The sequence below is a fragment of the Hetaerina americana genome, unplaced genomic scaffold (assembly GCF_022747635.1).
Source record: "Hetaerina americana unplaced genomic scaffold, ioHetAmer1.1.p SCAF_2, whole genome shotgun sequence".
Taxonomy (NCBI): Eukaryota; Metazoa; Arthropoda; class Insecta; order Odonata; family Calopterygidae; genus Hetaerina; species Hetaerina americana.
Window position 1 is genome coordinate 2,163,789 of NW_027286763.1, and position 18,669 is coordinate 2,182,457.

General features: G+C 38.3%; 1 protein-coding gene across 1 annotated transcript in view; it reads right to left on the minus strand.

Annotated features, from left to right (window-relative positions):
• The window catches only part of Ku80 (X-ray repair cross-complementing protein 5 Ku80), a 32,332-nt gene extending 13,980 nt beyond the window's left edge, over window positions 1–18,352 (minus strand). Inside the window, exons 1-7 of the mRNA XM_071584688.1 lie at window positions 18,242–18,352; window positions 17,982–18,095; window positions 17,673–17,896; window positions 17,378–17,494; window positions 9,063–9,141; window positions 8,228–8,368; window positions 19–253 (exon numbers count right to left, since the gene is read on the minus strand). Of these exons, the coding sequence (XP_071440789.1) occupies window positions 19–253; window positions 8,228–8,368; window positions 9,063–9,141; window positions 17,378–17,494; window positions 17,673–17,896; window positions 17,982–18,095; window positions 18,242–18,253 (922 nt within the window). The 5' untranslated portion in view covers window positions 18,254–18,352. The remainder of the gene's footprint in view (window positions 1–18; window positions 254–8,227; window positions 8,369–9,062; window positions 9,142–17,377; window positions 17,495–17,672; window positions 17,897–17,981; window positions 18,096–18,241) is intronic.
• Window positions 18,353–18,669: the final 317 nt, after the last annotated feature.

The following is an 18,669-nucleotide window of genomic DNA, read 5'->3' on the forward strand; positions in this document are numbered from 1 at the left end:
ACATATATCATGAATTACCTCTGAATGGCACTAAGGAAGAGCCAAAGCGATAACCTTCAATTATCTCAGTCCTTTCCACCTCTCTTCCATCACTCCGAACATCAACATTCATTCTTGACACCCTTGAATAGTTGCCTGGACTTTCGGTTAACATTTTTCCATGGGATGAAGGAACAACTTTTTCTGGAAATATAATAGACTGAAACTCTGATGACAAGCAATTTTCCCATTTCAACTTCTGACCTTCATTCATCTGTGAAAGAAAAAGAAATTCCCACTGAGCATTCAGAGTTTCATGAAATCTTTCGGCAAATTAGAAATACCAATTGCTATTAGGAATGGCTTTGAATTTCTTAAATGAACACTGAAGCAAGCTGAGCTCCTGTATTTGGAAGTAAACGCAGTAACCCTTGCTAATTCGGAACCTCTTAATCCTAACTGAGTCTGGCCATTAAGTACGGTTGGTTTCTTGTGGGGTCACAGGATGGCTACACTGCAGAACTTCCCCAAAAAATACGTATTACTTGCAAGTTTCTCAGGACATGAATGAAAAACATATTTGAGTAATTCTTAATTTTTCCAAAGGTATTGTAAATCCTGCATCAGCAATGGTAATTGAAGAAAATAATTAACTTGTTCATCACAATGCCGCATGTTGCATGGCCATGACATATTTGTTTACACTTATTCATCAGTTCTTTCCATGTCCTTGGGTAACTTCCAAAGCACATGCCTCATTATTTTGAGTTATTCTAGGAGTGATGCAATGGAGCCATTTATGATGAAGTTGCACACGCCAATGGCTGCATATGATTTAAAATCATGTCCAATTTACATGCAATGCAGATGAAACCACCCCATGCTGGAGAGCTTTTCAAGAAAACACATTAAAGTGAATCAAAGGTTCCTGGATGAAAAATCAGCAAGGAAAGGGCCTCTACACTACTCTGCATTAATGCAGATGGTAGCCACAAGTTGAAGTGGGAAAATTTCAACAACTCCAAGCACAGAGGAAAATAATGAATGAACTCCCTGTACTTTATAGGCATTTGGGTAATGCAAGGCTCACCAGAGTTATCACAATGGACTGGTTCCACCATCACTTTGCTCCTAAAGTTGTGAAACACCAAGTTGATGCTCTGGGTATTCCAAAGGATGAGGTAAAAGCACAATAGATTTTGAGCAAATCCCACTCTCATCCTGACTTTAACAATATGTGCGGTAGGGATGGTAAAATTAAGTGCCTTGCTTTGCCCCCAAATACAGCTTCATTATTTCAGCCGATGGATTAAGGAGTAATCAATCATTGCTTGCAATTGCATGTTGTACAGGCAAACATTTTTAAATGAAGTGCTAGAGCCAAGTAACAATGAGAGACCAGGAACAGAGAACAATATTGAACATAAAAAAATATAATTTGAAGTATTTGTGTGTTTTAATTGGCTTATTCTTGGAGGGAGGTGGAACAAGCCATCATTGAAAAGGCATGAAACAAGATGCATGAATAGGAGGTTGATTTTCTCTTCACAGGATATGAACCCGGAGATTATCAGGACCCTTTGCAGACTGCAAGGGAAATAGCCTTGACCATTACAAATGTTGGAGGCTGGCTTTATGTTGAAAAGGTAATCTGGGTTTATAAATATTAACAGAAGAAGAAATAGATGACAGAGTTTTGCCACGCAGACATGTATCTTTGGAATTTGAAGAGCACTCTGCTGAAAAACGAGTTCAAATGTTGGAAAGTTTGCAAGAGCCAGGGTACTATCATAAATTTTTTAATAGAAATGTTGGACAGATTCACAATATTGTTATGGACACTTGAGAACTCTACAGGAAATTGTAATTCCAAAGCAACTCCAAAGAAACGAGTAAAGTAATAAAAGCAGCTTTTTCAAAACATTTCTCTCTTCTTCCTATTTATCTCCACAGCTTAGTACATTGTATGCCAATAATGGAAAGCCCATGGATCAATCACTAAGTCCTAAGAAAATCCAAGACTTGGCCCTCATAGTATCGGAGGAGCATGGCTCTTAGAGAGCAAGTTTCAACTCTCATTAGTCTGCTGTTCTCCTACTTTTTTGAGCCATCCAAAAATTAGGATTTTAGAAGGTCCTGAAAATAGGCACATCTGTGTTGGCTAGGCTATTTTGTGAAGGCTATTAAGTGTGGAAATAATAAAAAGTCACCGGGAGCTGAATATGGAGAATAATGTGGATGTTGCAATAATTTGTACTTTAATTCCATTATTGTCGCCATTGAAACTGAGCAGGGGTGCAATCATGCATTGTCTTGATGGAAAAGAAATTTTTCTTTGGCAAATGAGGACTTTTTTCTTTGCTCAACCGGTGCAATAATGACTTTCTTTTATTCTGGTTTTGACCCAAAGGGTGTCTGCTGAATTCTTGAATGAGGCAATGATGCTTGTGCTGTTTAGCAAGTCCAGGTTTCGGGATTAGTTGAGGCTTCAGTCAGGCAGAGAAGTGAGTCGTGTGTAAGGGAGAGGAGGAGACTATAGCACGGGTACCACAGTCATCTTCTCATTTAAAATTGCTAAAAGTAATGATTAAGAAAAACTGGAAAGTATTAATTTTAAGTTAGGATTTTTTTCAACTAAATGAAATATCCAGGAAGTAGTTTATTCACTTAAATCAGACTCATCTTGCAAATGCTCATTACATTACGGATGGCCACCAGACAGAATCAAAAGCGCCTTTTATATCTATAAAAACCACCATGGTGTATTTGTAATCGTTGGTAGTTAGTCTCAGCAGTTTAGTTATGGCATCAACTGTGCTTCTCCCTGGAGTAATCCCATATTGCTTGGGGTGGTAGATCTGCATTCCCCAACCTCTTCTATAATTCTCTTTTTAATTAGTCTCTCCATTACCTTTCCCAGCTCTGGGAGGAGAGGGATTGGTCGGAACGCTTCGGCGTTCCCTGGGCCCTTACACTTATCCTTTAGAATAGCGTGTAGCTTCCCAAGTTTCCAGGTGTTCGGAAAGTATGAGAGGACTATACAGTCATTGATGATGTTGGTTAGCTCTCCTGAGATGGGCTGACACAGTTTTCTTCATACAGTACCGGAATCTGGTCGTGGCCGGGGGATTTGCCATCTCTTATCAGGTAGATGGCTTCATTGACTTCCTCGTCTGAGAAGAGCCTTGCGGCACTTTTCTCAAGCGGTTCATTGTACATTCTCCTGGTAGACTCGTGGTAACAATTATCGGATTGATCTTCGTCAGGTAGAAGGGTGTCCAACATTTTGTCCATCCATTCTTCTATCAGCATTACCTCTCCCTTGTCATTTCGTCTAGTCCCTGGTATTGTTCGGAGTTTCAGTTTATCTGAGAATAACTTGTAGATAAAGCCGCAGGAGTTGTCTCCAAAGTTTTGTCCAGCAAACTTTCTCCAAGCATTTTCTTTGGATTTTTTCATACGTTCCTTGTACATCCTTAGCTTTGCTAGGTATCTCAGAAGATGGATTCCTCTGTCTTCGTTTCGACTTCTTTGGAAGACGGTTCTCAGTTTGTGGACTTGCTTTTTGAGGATGTTTAGGTCGTCATTCCACCAAGGATGAGTTTTGCCTCTGTAATATCTTACTGGAATACTTGTTTCATGGAGTTTTTTATAGCTTTGGTTAGTCTTGCTATATTGCGATCTATTTGCTCCGTTGTTGGTGTCCATGGAGTACTCCGTTCCGAGGCAACTAGTTTGTTCAGGAAGGTTTCCTCGCATTTTACCCAATCGGCATTTTTCAGTATACATCTCATTTCGGGTGTTTCCCAGTAACTAGCTTCTTTAATGTCGAAGGTGATCAATTGGTGGTCACTGGTAATCTTCCCTGGCTGGACTTTCCAGTTGGTGATATTTCGGATGACTTTGGCGTTACCGATGGTCAGGTCTATGTTGGATTTGCCATTCGGACTGGAGAAGGTAAACGGTTCTCCGATACAGTTAGCAATGTAGAGGTCTTCAGCTAGGACTAGTTCTTCAATTGACCTCCTTCTAGAGTCCGTAAACCTATGAAACCAGGTTTCAATTTTGGCATTACTATCTGTACATAGTAAGATTTTATGACTTCGATTTTCCTGAACGATTTTTATCATGTGTTCTATGAACGGTTTAATACACCTGCTCGGATGACAATGTGCACTTATTATTATTATTGAGCTTTTCCCTGACGTTATCTCAGCGACTGCATGGTAGTTGTCGCAGTAAGGTGTTAACTCCAGGACGTCCAGGCTGTTGTTAAATAAGATAATGCTGGCGAAAACCTTATTTGCTGGATTACTTGGGATGGTTCTTGCCCGCATCCCCATCCCTGGTATTTTCCAGGTCTTTTGCTCTCCTGGTCTGATGACGTAGGGCTCTTGGACAAAGAAAATATCCACTCCAAGTTTTTCGCTGACTTCCCTCAGTTCTAATCTGGGCGTTTTGACTCCTTGGGTGTTTATTTGCCCTATTTTGAGAATATGTTGATTATTCTCCATAGTCTATCGCACTGGCTAGCCACTCCAACTTACTCTGAATGATAGGGCATTTGCTGCCATGGGAATTGTGGTCAAATTTCCCGTTTCCGGCTTCCACACAAGTTATACATTTTGGACTGCTTCCTTTTTCGTTGCATTGCCTCGAGTCATGCTCCCCAGAACAATGACTGCAGGTACTCTTTTCGCTCTTACATTCTTTTGCTAAGTGTCCAAATTTCTGGCAATTATAGCATTGCAGAATCGTAAGGTGGTCGCGGACTTGGTGTGAGTCATAGCCTATATACACTCTTTTATTTGTCAGTAGTCTTTTCCTGGTCGTGGCGTCAACTTCTAACACCCAGTTTACTCTTGTGGATTCTCTTTTACCAAATTTATACTTCAGAGCTACCTCGCTTTCTTCGGGTAGGTCATTCTGCAGTTTGATACACTTGAGTACTTCTTCTTCCTTAAATGTCTCTTTGACTCCCGTTATAAGGAGACGCGGCTTATTCTTTTCTTCTTTTATCATTATCAGTTCTCTCTTTCGGGAACAGTCGTGGCTTTTTAGTTTTTCCTCCAAATCGGAGTCGTTTGATTCTACCTTAATACCTCTATTCCTTATTCTTGCTATTACTATGGAACTCGGTCCAATCGGCCGTGTGTTGCGCCCAGCAGCAGGAGAGGCAAAGGTCCCACGGTTGCCATCTCACGAAAGCCTTGCCAAGCAAAACTGACAGCAGCAGGACAGAAGACGCAAGAGAAGAAGATCAATGTAGTTAGAATAGGAACTTGGAATGTTAGCACAATGTTGAGGACAGGAAAATTAGAGAATATAAAGTTAGAGATGGAAAGAGGAAACATAAAAATTTTAGGTCTATGTAAAGTGAGATGGTGGGATGCCAGGGATTACTGGAGTGATAGCCACAAAGTAATATACAGCCGAGGGTACGAGAGCCAACGAAAGTTTGCCATTGTATTGAGTTAGAAGGTAGGAAGAAGCTTCGTCAACAAAGAGCAAGTGACTGGTTGAATACTACTAGTTGAATTGAAAGCGGAACCAACAAACTTGGTCATTGTTCAGGTATACGAGCCACCAAGCAACCATAAGGAAGAAGAGGTCGATAGGATATACTATCAGATTAAGGACATAATCGCATGTGTTCCTGCAGGGAAACTTTTGATATTGATGGGGGATTGAAATGCGACTGTAGGCAAAGGAAGAGATGGTGATGAGGTCGGGGACTACGGTTTAGGCACAAGGAATGACCGCGGCGAGAAAGTCATTGAATTCTGTCGGAGACAGGGGTTAGTCATCACCAACACTCGTTTATGACACCACATGAGGCATAAGTATGCATGGAAAATGCCAGGTAACTCAGAAAGGTATCAGCTAGATTATATTCTGGTTAGACACAGATTTAGGAACTGTGTGATCCATTCGCAAAGCTTCCCGGGAGTGGATGCGGACTCTGACCACAATTTAGTTGCTAAGAAATGTAGCGTCTGTTTCAAAAAGATAAGGCTGGGGTGGCAGAAATGGAATGTAGAAGCATTTAATGGATTGACAAGGAAGGAGTACCAGCAGGCTGTAGAGAAAACCATGCAGGGAGGTAAAGAGCTGAGTACTATCAAAGAAAAATGAGAATGTATCAAGAAAGGGATAGCCACAAAAGACACTATAGGAACCGTTAACAGAAAAAGGACAAGGAAACTGTGGATTACGGATGAGATGATTGCAAAGATGGTTGAGACGAGAAAATGGAAGAATGTACACACGGAGATAGGCAAAATGAAGTACAAAGAGTTAAACAATAAATTGAGGTGGGCAACAAATAAAGCAAAAGAAGCATGGTAGAAAATGCAGTGCGAGGATATGGAAAAATTGCAGAAGAAGGGTGAAATCGGTGCGCTATACAGCAAGGTTAAATTAAAATTGGGAATTAAGAAGGACAGATCTATGCTCACAATTAGAGAAAAAGATAATAGTTGGTACAGAAAAGATCCAAGAGAGATGAAAGTAATATATAGAAGAACTATTTGTTAAAGAACTTAGGCCAAGCTTAGACATGGAAAGGGAACATGACGTAGAGGAAGATAGCTTAGGTCCAGGCATACTCAACGATGAGATAGAAAGGGCATTCAGGGAGATGAAACTAAATAAGACCGTGGGGGTGGATAACATTCCCGCGGAACTATTGAAATGTTTAGGAAAATGTGGGAGGAAAAGGCTATATGGGCTAATTCGTAGTATTTATGAGGAAGGAATCTGGCCGTAAGACTGTGAGATCAGTTTTAGTTCCTATTCCGAAAAAGGTAAAGGCTACATCATGTAAGGACTACAGGACAATAAGTTTGATTTCCCACGCAGCTAAAGGTGCTCTCAGGATCATCAACCAAAGGATGAAGAGCAGGGAAAATGATTACTTGGGGAATGATCAGTTTGGGTTTACGAAGGGGAGAGGTACGTGTGATGCCATTGTAGCAATGAGATCACTGATCGAGAGGAATATGGAATACAATCAGGACGTAATTGCCTGTGTTGTAGATTTAGAAAAGGCTTCTGATAGAGTGAATTGGGAAAAACCAATGAGTACATTACAGAAAATAAGAATCAATTGGTGGGACAGGAGGCTAATCCGCAACCTGTACATGCCTCAGACTGCTCAGTGCGAGTGTGGGACGGAGAGTTCAGTTCGGCAGTGTTATGAAGAGGAGTAAGGCAGAGTTGTCCATTATCACCTATGCTGTTCAACGTATATGTAGAAATGATTAAAGAGAAATGGGAAGAACTGGCGATAGAAATTGAAGTCAGCAGGGAATTTATATAATCAGTTGGAAGTCAGAGGGATTTGATGACAGGGATGATGAGTAAGAATTTTAAGATAAGGCTCTTCAAAACTTTGACATGGAGTATAGTTATGTACAGCACCGAAACATGGCCATTGACGTAGGGGGATAGACGTAGATTGCAGGCTTTTGAAAGGGGCGTGGAGAAGAAGGGAGAAGGTGAAATGGACCGAAAGGAAAACAAATGAGGAAGAACTAGGCATGGCAGGTGAGGAGAGGGTATTATGGGGAGAAATCATAAGGAGGCAGGAAAAATGGATGAAGGGCATATTGATTGGTAGTGAGATGTTGAAGACTGTAATAGAGGGGAGAATGTTGAGTAAATGAGGAATAGGATAGGGATGTTAAGCAGGAAGAGGAAGGAAGTACACAGAGATGAAGAGGGACATATTGTAGAGTAGGATGTTAGGTTGTATTTTGTTAGGAGAAACAAAATATTTATTTGGTAGTTAGGTCCATCTAAAACCTGCCTTAACCAGTATATTATCTAATAATAAAACTTTGAAGCGTCAAAGCTTTTAATTATTTTTACAATTACATTTTAAAGAACCTTAATAACAATGATTCTGTTTGGAAGAAATTTTATTGAAATTTAAATGTGCTGTAAAGGGAAAAGAGCACGGATAATTCACAAAAGAGATTAACTGCACATAGATATTCAAGAGTTTGCCATAAATCACAAATCAAAAAAGCATTATTTCCTTCTAAAGGTCTTGAGATAATATTGCCTTTGATTTACTTTATTTGTTCCCTATAAGTTTTAGGTTCTTTGGAACATATGCCATTAATGAAAGCGGTTTTGAAAATAATGCCCACAAATAATACTGCATCTGGTGATTGTAATGACATAATGCATTAAAAAACAATTAAGATGCAGCATCAATTACACAACATCTTTAATGAAGTACCTTTTTATATCCAGACACTGGAATGAGTATTTTGGATCCAATGTCTAAGCAAACATTCCAAGGTCGAGGTTTCACTTTCTTCTTCTGAAATGATAGAAGCTGCAGTGCTGCCAAATCAATGCTGCAAGCAGTTCCTTCAACCTTAATTCGTAAATAAAAAACAAAATTACGGTTATTAAATTTGGAAACAGGATTATCCCAACACAAAGTGAGCACAAAGAGGGAAAATTTAAAAGCCAGAAACGTCATAAAGGCACTCAAGGTGAGAAGTTGGCTTGGGATGGTAGGAGATAAAAAGAGAGAGAGGAAGGACAAATTGCACATTTTGAGAAATATAATCATTTTTCATTTCACAGAGAAACAAACAATGATGAAATCAATTATGAAGAACAAAGTCCTGATTGGCGGATCAAAAAATGCAGTGATAATGCAATTGCCAGATTTGAAGCAAAAACTGTACCTGCGTAAACATAATGCCTGATGAAGACTGCTTTCCATAAATCTTTCCAGTCCACTCACTTTGGTACAAATATAAAAAAGAAGTATGCTATAAAAGCACCATGGGAAAGATATCCATTCAGGACAATAACAATATGATTGTTGACAACCAAATATTAATTCCAAAGTCAAATATGCAGATATGTGCAGTTTAGGTTATGGGCTGGTCAAATGGACATATATTGCTACCGGATCTCATTTAAAGGGTTCAATGATAAAAACCTCAGGTTTACTTAACTTGAGGTCACAAGGAGCATGTGAAATAAGAGAAATATTTTGCCAATCAATACTGGATAACTTATCAGTCACGAGACCACTTAATCTACTGCAGAGTTACCTTTTCCACAATGAGTTTGGCTTCATTAATCTCACCATTCAGTTCAGCCATTTCGGGGTCATCACTCTCGTTTGGATGGCTGCAAATAAAATTTCATTTTACATTACAGAAACTGCTACACTTTGAACTAAATTCAACAAATATAAAAAAATGGCCATGTACCGAATTACACCAACTCAACATTGAGATGCCTATTGCCCATATAATATAGCAATACATAAATATATTTCACTTGGAATCTTATCATTTCCCAACAAAATGGAGAAACCAACCATTCAATATTATTTCTCATTTGCTAGACTTGAACAAGTACATCTCAAGACATATGCTGACATTACTAAACATTTACCATCTTGTTGCCATAATTTAGGAGCCTGGGGCATTTTTTTCTTCAGATAAATGGTATAATTCAGGAATGCCTTCTACTAGAGGCAAATTGATCAATTATTGATTTCAGGGTGATCATTCTTTTTTAGATTCTATTTCCAGACTTTTCCTAAATCTTTCCAATGGAAATGGAATCATTTTCCTGATATTTCCCTTGAATTATATTCTGAATATAAATTATATATTTCCCTGCACATAGCAATACATTGAGATGTCATTCAATTTAAAGTTTGAAATGTTTCTTCACTAATTTAAAATCTGAACGCAAACTTACTACTGAAGAGCCTACATGTGCGACTACTTTTGCAGACTGTTTAAAATCTGTTAATGTTCCGAAGCCTAATGCTCAAGTTCAACCGCCGATGCTTAAAGAGAAAAAGCCTACCGTTGGTTGGTGCTCCGGACCGTCCGCAAGCTCGTGCCTTCAAACGGAATGCATCTACAGTGCCTGTCACGTCCCGTGTTCAACCTCAATCTACTTCTGTGTCTTCTGCATCTACCACTGAAATCCTCGTCACTCAACCGAGTGAATACACTGGTGAAAATGCTTCTGTTAGCCACCCTTCTTACATTTCTAGTGATGGCTTTAATGTTATGCAACATAAGCGGCGATGCCGTACACCCGTCATGGGTTCCTCTAGTAAAAAGTGCTCTATCTCTGGCATTAATCGACGTTCTCACGTGAATGTTTGGAATTTTCATCCTGACACCACGTCAGAAGCAATTATGTCCTATCTGAAGGACCGCCTGCCCGAGCTCCCCGATACATCAGTAGATATCGAGCAGCTTGAGGTATCCAGAGGTAATTATGCCTCTTTTCATATCTCGATTGACGAAGATCTCCTTTCCCCAGAGTTTTGGCCAAAAAATATTTTCCTCGGCAATCATTTTTTTCCGAGATCCCGCCGGCATTCTCCGGAATATTAGTGCACCAATTGAAAACTCCAAAAACTTCGGGTAGTTCTAGTTCTTTTTCTGTCAACTTCCTCGTGTTAAATGTTCAGTGCCTAAGAAACAAGATTTGTGACCTGGAAATATACTTGAACTCGGCAAATTATGATATTCTGTGTCTTTCTGAACACTGGTTACATGAGCAGGAAAGTGATCTATATCAAATAACGGGATATACTCTTGGCTCAATCTACTGTAGATAATATTTCAAAAATGGCGGTGTATGCATCTATTTAAAAAACGATCTCCCGTGTAAACGGTTGGATTTACATCGTTTTGTATGGATCTACATTTTGAAATTGTTGCTGTGTACCTTAAAGGAATGAGATTAATTGTGGCATCTATTTATCGTTCTCCTAATGGAGACTTCGTTGTGTTCTGTGAACAGCTTGAGAAGGTTTTAACTTATCTTCAAAACTTTCTCGGAACTGTCGTTATAGGAACCGATTTAAATGTTGACATGGGTTGCCATTCAAGGAATCATACTCAGCTAAACATTCTTCTCAGGGGCTTTGATTTATATTGCGCCAATTCGGAACCGACTAGGTTGAATCCCTGTCTTGACAATGTAATAACTAATGCTGATAAATCCGACTATATTCTCAAAGTCTTTGACCCCATGCTCTCTGATCATTTTGCAATCTCCTTTTCATGGCACCCTAAGCTGTGTGTAAATAGCTATAACAAAACTTCCAAAACTGTGTATGTTAGACAGATGACTGTACACCATGTCTATGACTTCATAACTTTGCTTAATAATACTGACTGGGATGCCCTGCTGACCTATTATGATTGTAAAAGAAAGTTTGCAACTTTTTTTAGTCATTTCCTGTTATTGTTTGAATGTGCATTCCCAAAGAAATCAATTCAGCTGAAACATAAGCTCAATCTACGGGCAAATTGGTTTAATGTTGACCTCGAGAATAAGAAAAGGAATTTACTCAACTTATATAAACAGTATAAGCTATGTGGTAGTGATGATCTTAAAAAAGCCTACAATAACCAAAAGAAGGACTACTATACTGAGTTAAGATTGGCTAAATGTCATGCCAATGTTGGCTACATTAATAGTGCATCCAACAAATGCAGAGCACCCTGGACTATCATCAAAAGAGAAAGAGGACCAAGTAAAAAGTCTGATGATGTTCCAATAGACTCTGAATCTTTTAATAACTACTTTATTAGTCCGGTTGACAATATTATAGCTAATATAAATAATATTAATCAAACCTCAGCTAACACTGCTAATAACCTATTATGTAATACTCCCACCTCCAATTCTACATTTAGATGGAAAGAAGTTTCTCAGATAGATATAATTAAAGTAGTGAAAAAGTTCAAGAATTATAATTGTAAAGATATGTTTGGGCTTTCAAATAATTCAATCAAATATGTAATTGACTGGTTAGCATACCCTCTTGCCATTGTCATTAACTCTTGTCTCCAGTCTGGTTATTTTCCTGATCAGTTGAAGTTTTCCAAGGTCATTCCTATTCACAAACGTGGTGATATCAATTCTCCAAACAATTATTGTTCTATAACAATTATTTCTCCACTGGCAAAAATCATTGAATCAATTGTATTTACCCAAATCCTGGACTATTTTGAATCTTTAAATCTATTTACACCTACTCAGTTTGGTTTCAGACCCAACAAATGTACAACTCAAGCTGTTAAATATGTTATAAAGCAAATAATTAAGGCTTTTGAAGGAAATCAATGTTTGGCTCTCTCACTATGTGACCTCTCTTCAGCTTTAGATTGTGTTAATCACACAGTTCTCGTAAATAAGTTGAAATATTATGGTTTTAAGGAAACTGAACTAAAATTTATTTCTTCCTCCTAATCAGATCGTAAGCAGTCAGTTTATGTAAATGGTATACAGTCAAAACCATTAAATATTAAATATGGTGTACCTCAGGGCTCTGTGCTAGGACCTCTTTTACTTCTGGTCATGATTAATTACTTGTGCTCCAATATGATTACTGACTGTGTCCTCTATACGGATGATACTACTTTTCTACATAGTTCCCCCCATCATTCTGATGCGACGAATAGGGTTCCAATTATACTTAAAAAGGCAGTGGATTGGTTTTCTGCCAACCATCTCCTTATGAATCCCAATAAAACTCAGCATCTTCTCTGTACACTAAAATCTGCTACACCAGATAGTGTCCCTGTGAAACTGCTGGGATTTTATTGAGACTATTTAAGTTAACATGGAGTGCTCATATTCTACACATTAGGAAGAAACTTGCAAGAGCCTTATTTCTGCTCAGGAAATTGAAATTATATGTTAGTAAGGACTACTTAATTAATGCCTACTATGCATTCTTTCACTCACATATCACTTATGGCATTTAGACTTTGGGGGCATGCATCTGATATTAATATATATAACATTGTAATATGATATTTAATATGATAACATTGTAACCTCTTTTTTTAAATTTAAAAATTATGACTGTCTACAATTTATACATATTCTATTCATCAGTTCATGTAAAAGAAAATACAAGTATGTACTCCACTAGGGCTGATGTTCACAGCCATAACACCAGAGCAAAGTCTAATATGGATTTTCCATACTCTAGGCTAGACAGGACTTACAAAGTTGAAGGTCTACCTATCAAATTGTTGAATATGCTTCCAAAATCTGTAAAGTCAGCCCGCAATGTAGTGTTATGAGCTCGACTTTACTAGCCTAAAACTACAAGGTCTAGTGTGAGTAGAATATTAGATCTATGTATACAAATATTTTCAATATAAATATTTTATGTGATTGTATATTGTGCTATATAGTATATTATCTAGGAACAACTGAATGTTCCCATAAAAAGTCGCAATATATGTAACAAACTGTACAAATGTGAAAAATGACAACACCTACCATATACGAATATTATAAGATGAATAAAGTATATTATTATTTGTCGATGATTCTTTCGTTGCAGTAGGATGAAAATAAAAGGAACACAAGCAAGTCAATGCCTAAGGCATGCCTAGGTGAGGATGACCCTCTTTAACTTCTTGATTAACATGATCAGTCCCACCATCCATTATCATCTAACCCATTGACCTTGACTAGGTGTGGTGAATTTAAAATATCATTATAATATGCTGGAACCTTGGTGCGTGGAATTGTCCATTATGGACTCTATAGGTGATTTTTCCTATGCACTAGGAATTCATTGAATGTCAAAGCTAAGCTCTTGCCATTTCATAATATTTGAGCCAGCACATGTAATACTAGAGCCCCACAATCCCATGTATTCTATCCTGTCATCTAATAAATAAATGATCTTTGGAATCACAAGCATCACTTAGGTCCTCAAATAGTTTGAACCCAATTCACCTTGTTGAAAAACAAAGACATTACTTACTGAAAATGTCACATAAATTAAATAGACAAAAATTTAGCAAAAAAATATTTACAACAATATAACACAAGCAAGATTATTGGTGGAGGGCAAAATTTAGGCAATTAAAGATAATTTGTAAAAATAAGATAAAATTATTTAGTTATCATTTATTTTTGTCTGAGTTACATAGACCAAATTTTCCACTGACTAAAATAACACACTCTATATTTAAATTGAAATGGTACACAAATATGTTAAACAACTCCCTCTTTCATAGATGTTTGGGTTACCATTTTTTTTGGTCATAGCTATAATGCGATGATCTACTCTACTTTACTCCATGCACTTTGAAGTGGGGTACCGGCGGTAAGGGTATTTTGCACAGGTTCTTCGTCTGTCCTTCAGTGGGTTTTCTACATTTATTAGACAGTGATATGGGGATCGAGATGGTGCGGGGGCTAACGTACTGGCTTCCCACCCAAAGGGCCCAGGTTCAAATCTCGGTGGTGTTGAATATTTTTCAGTTAGGGTATCTCGATCCCTACTTGAGGTGCTTTGTGGAGGGCACGTTGAGTGAGTACGCCTTCCGTCAGATGGGACGTTAAACTGCGGACCCCTTGGCGCCTTTCGTAAAGAGTAGGCTGCCGACACCGGGTTTCTCTCCACCCTTCATCCTTTCCTGTCCATCCCTTATGGTGCAAATGACCTCAGCTGTCGGTTGCCTCCCCTAAATACTACTACTACTACTACGACATGGATATTCAGTGATTTTGGTATTCATCTGGAATTATCAAATCAATCACATTGTTTAGCTTTCAGCTCTGCCTCATATTAAAAGCATCAATGAAAACATTAGTGCAATTATTTCCCTGTTTTTCCTGGATTAGATGAAGACAGCAGTTGAAGAATCATCAGATATTTTACTATTTCCAACTGAGGACATTAAAAAAATTTGTTTTTTTTTCAGATCAAATAAGGCAAATACCTCCCAAGAGTGTGGGGAAGTGGAATACAGTGGTCAGTGGAGAGATGGATGGGTGAGACTGAGTAGCACAGGGAAATTCAACCAATTAAAAGAGAGAAAACGGCAGTTATTAGGCCATATAGTTTAGGAACAGAAATGGAATATGACACAGGTGAGGATGGCTTGTGTCCAGGCATACTAGATAGTTAAGACGAGAAAAAAGATGAGGGATGTGACATCAAAAAGGGCTGTCTGAATGGATACTACCCTTGAAGAATTATGATATTTTTTGGGAAACATAGAAGGAAGGGATTATTTGATCTAATATGAGGTATTCGATTGTTTCTGGCTCAACCTCTTGGAAGTTCATGCTCATTAAATGAAGAACACAATGTATTTTTCCGCTGTTCTTCATTTTGGTATTACTAGTTTCAACACTTAGGCGTCATCATGAAGTACAAATTAGTCAGTTGTGGTCCATTTATATACCATTCATGTGGGGGAAGGGGTGGGTGAGAAAGGGGGGGAATGAGGGGGGGGGGGAGGGGAAAGAGGTGGGGTTGTTATCAGTGTTGACGGGAAGGTGGAGAGGGGTGTTAAGCATCAGGAAAGGCAATAAGTGGGGTTTGCAGTGGGGGGGCGGGGGGGGGAGGGGTAGTTAGGTATCTCCGACAAGGAAAGGGGTACTTCCAGGATTGGGGAGAGGTATTCAAACAATAAATTGTTGACCAAATGAACCTTTTGCAAATTATTTCTAATTTCCAGCTCTTCTCACTTGTCCATCCTCGTTCCTTTGTCCATTTGGTGTATCAGTTCCCGGTGGAAACCGCTCCCGTGATTTTCTTCACACAGATGCTAGACAAAGTGAACTTGTGTGAGGTCACAATTTCTGAAACAGCATTTATGTTCCTCCACTCATGTTTTTAAAGATCTCCCCGTTTAGCCTACGTAGATAGCACTACAGTCCTAACAAGTTAACTTATAAATGCCACTTTCATTTTGTTTTCCCACTTCGTGTTTTGCAGTATTTATGAATGATTTTAAGTTGTTCATGTTGCATAAAGGTATTTGAAATTCTTCCCCGGTGAAGGGAGGAGCTGGCTCTCTTTTGTGACATCAATCCATAATAAGGGAGTTCACACCATTTGTAATCTTTTTCATTCGCATTAACTGGTTTAAACAAAAGATTGTTTCTTCTGAGGGGGCATTTTCTGTGTAATATTTTTTCATTAAATCTTCTTTGTGGCCATTTTTAATCACAATATCTATTATTGTTATTAGTTCTTGCACAAAATTACTTTAAGAAAGAGGTATGGCCAACAGTCTATTTAGCAGGAAATGAAAAGTGGATAATTTTTTCGATGAGATGGCGGGAGTTGAAGGGGACAATGTGGTCTGTGGCTGTACTTTTCCGAAAAATTGCAAATTCGAAAACCCGTCCCTTTCTCAACACTGCAATATCTAGAAAATCGAGTTTCTTATCTCGTTCTTTCTCACATTTGAAATTGATGTCCTTGCATTGGGAATTTACCAAATTAAAGAACAGTGGAAAAATACACTGCGTTCTTCATTTATTGGACTAATATGAGGAATTTCAGATGAAAGATTTTTGGCCAAATGACTTCAAATATCGATTTTGATCGCCATTCCAAAATGGAGTAGAGTGACAATATCTGAGAACTATAGGATGATAAGTTTAATTTCACTAGCTTCAAGGGCGGTTCAGAGAATTCCCAACAGATGCTTACAAAACTGTGCAGGCAACTGCCCATGCTAAGATTGGTCAACAAAAGGAAGAGGAACATGTGATGTCATTTCATTATGAGAACATTAGAAGAAAGGGACATAGAAAATAATCAGGATGTTTGTAGTATGTCATGGATTTGAGAAGGCATTCAACCAACTAGAGCAGACAAAGTTGATGGAAACACTGAGAAATATAGGAGTAGACTTCAGACACCCATAAATAACCATGGTGAGAGGTGAATAATTTTTGCTTCAAATTTTCACTTTCAAACCACAGTTATCAACCCAAAGGTCAGTTTGATAGGGGAGGGTTGAGCTCACCCAATACCAAGGTCAATAGTGCATGAAATTCACACTTCAGGGTAGGAGGGCCAGTTACTTTCCATGCTCCACTTGTGGTTCCAAAGAAGATCAGGCACCCGAAAAATCATTCAGCTCAAGTGAAGCTGAGAGTGGCCAAAGGCAACACCTGGAACTAAGCCCGGGTCCTCCGGTCAGTATTCCAGTGCTTTAGCCACTGGACTAGCACTAGCACACACTGCAATTTTTAAGTCATAACTTGTTATTTTGGTAATGATTCTGCAATTGCTTGGATGCTGTGGTACATAAGAATGCTTCGAATGTTTTGATATATACAGAGCACTTACAATCGGCATGTAATAATTAGCAGCCACTTATAAAAATAGCATATTAATAATAAATTTATAATTCTAAAAGATGAGAAAAGGAAAACTATTCTCTCGTAATTACTGAAACACGATGATCACCTGGGGATTTTAGCAAGAACTCCTTAAATTTGAAATAAATTTTCTCAACCACTTTTCTAGAGGATAGAAAATGTTTATCAAGCAATTTGGGAATAAAGATAGGTTGTTGCACATGGAAAATTGTTATTATTTACTTACATTAATATTAAGTCCACTACCTGGTCGTGAATGCCGCATTCCAAATCTACCACCTTGTTGAGAGAACCAATTTTTAGGTTGCTAGTAAAAATAGCTATTCTTTTTTCAGAGAATTTCCTGGAATGCAACATACATGAAATTTGTATTTAAATGTACAACTGTACTTAAATTCTAAACATAACTACGCAGATGTATTTGAAATTTTATCTCGTAAACTAAATTCGTAAGCAAATTGAAAAATCACTACGGTAAACATGCACCTCAAAGTTACAATGTTAACCCTAATTAGGCGTACCCTGGTGTATTTCGCAGGACGTTGAGGGCCAAGTTAACTGCTTTAATCCAATTGGCTTTATGGTAACCAGTACAGGGACTTTTCAATTTCCGAACCATATCCCAACTAGGGGGTCCTAATGGGTCAACAATTTTGATGCTGCCGTGACTTTCTCCATCATGTTTACGGCAATCATTACATCCCATCAAAATCAAACACAGTTCATCCTTTGTGCTGGTAAATATCTATTGAAAAATTATAAAAGTAATATTAAATGAGGAGATATTAACAAAAAGTTTATCATATTATATTCTTCCGGCAGAATACTACCTTGCTTTGAACAGTCATTGAAGCGCATTCTCGTGACGTTTGGAGAAATTTTTCCCCTTCCTCGGCAGGCAAAAATTCTGAATATCCAACATCCAGGATAAGTACCACAGCAGCCTGTAATTTAATACACTAGTTATCAGGGTCATTGTATCACTCTGCCACACTAAACACAGAAATACATACAAGAACTTCAATTCTTGATACAAAACACTTTACTAATTCAATCTGCCTTGGCAGCGTAAGAAAATTGCCTAGACTACCTTTTGTGACATCCTGAATATCCAAAGATAAACCAACGGAAACAAACGTCAGATCCTCCGCGCTACATTTTCCTCATTGAAGATTATACAGAACTTTCAGAAGCTTTCAAACTAACTAACTAACTAACTCAACTGACAACCGCGGATTCCCGTGAGGGACCTGTTGCAGTCAATTGTTTGCTGACAATATCGTACGCGAACTGATGAATGAATCATTCAAAATGAAACGGGTCATGAGCTGTTCTCTCACCTATTTAAATCAAACTCTACCGTCATATGTCAATGAGAAAATGCACATTAAACAACTTTTAAAAAGCTATGGTATTACCTGCTCCTCTAATCTATATTGGATCAATGAATCATCTCCCTTCGGGGTAGTAGGTGAGGTAGGAGATAAATACCGCATCTCCGCGAGCGTCTCTCAGGAA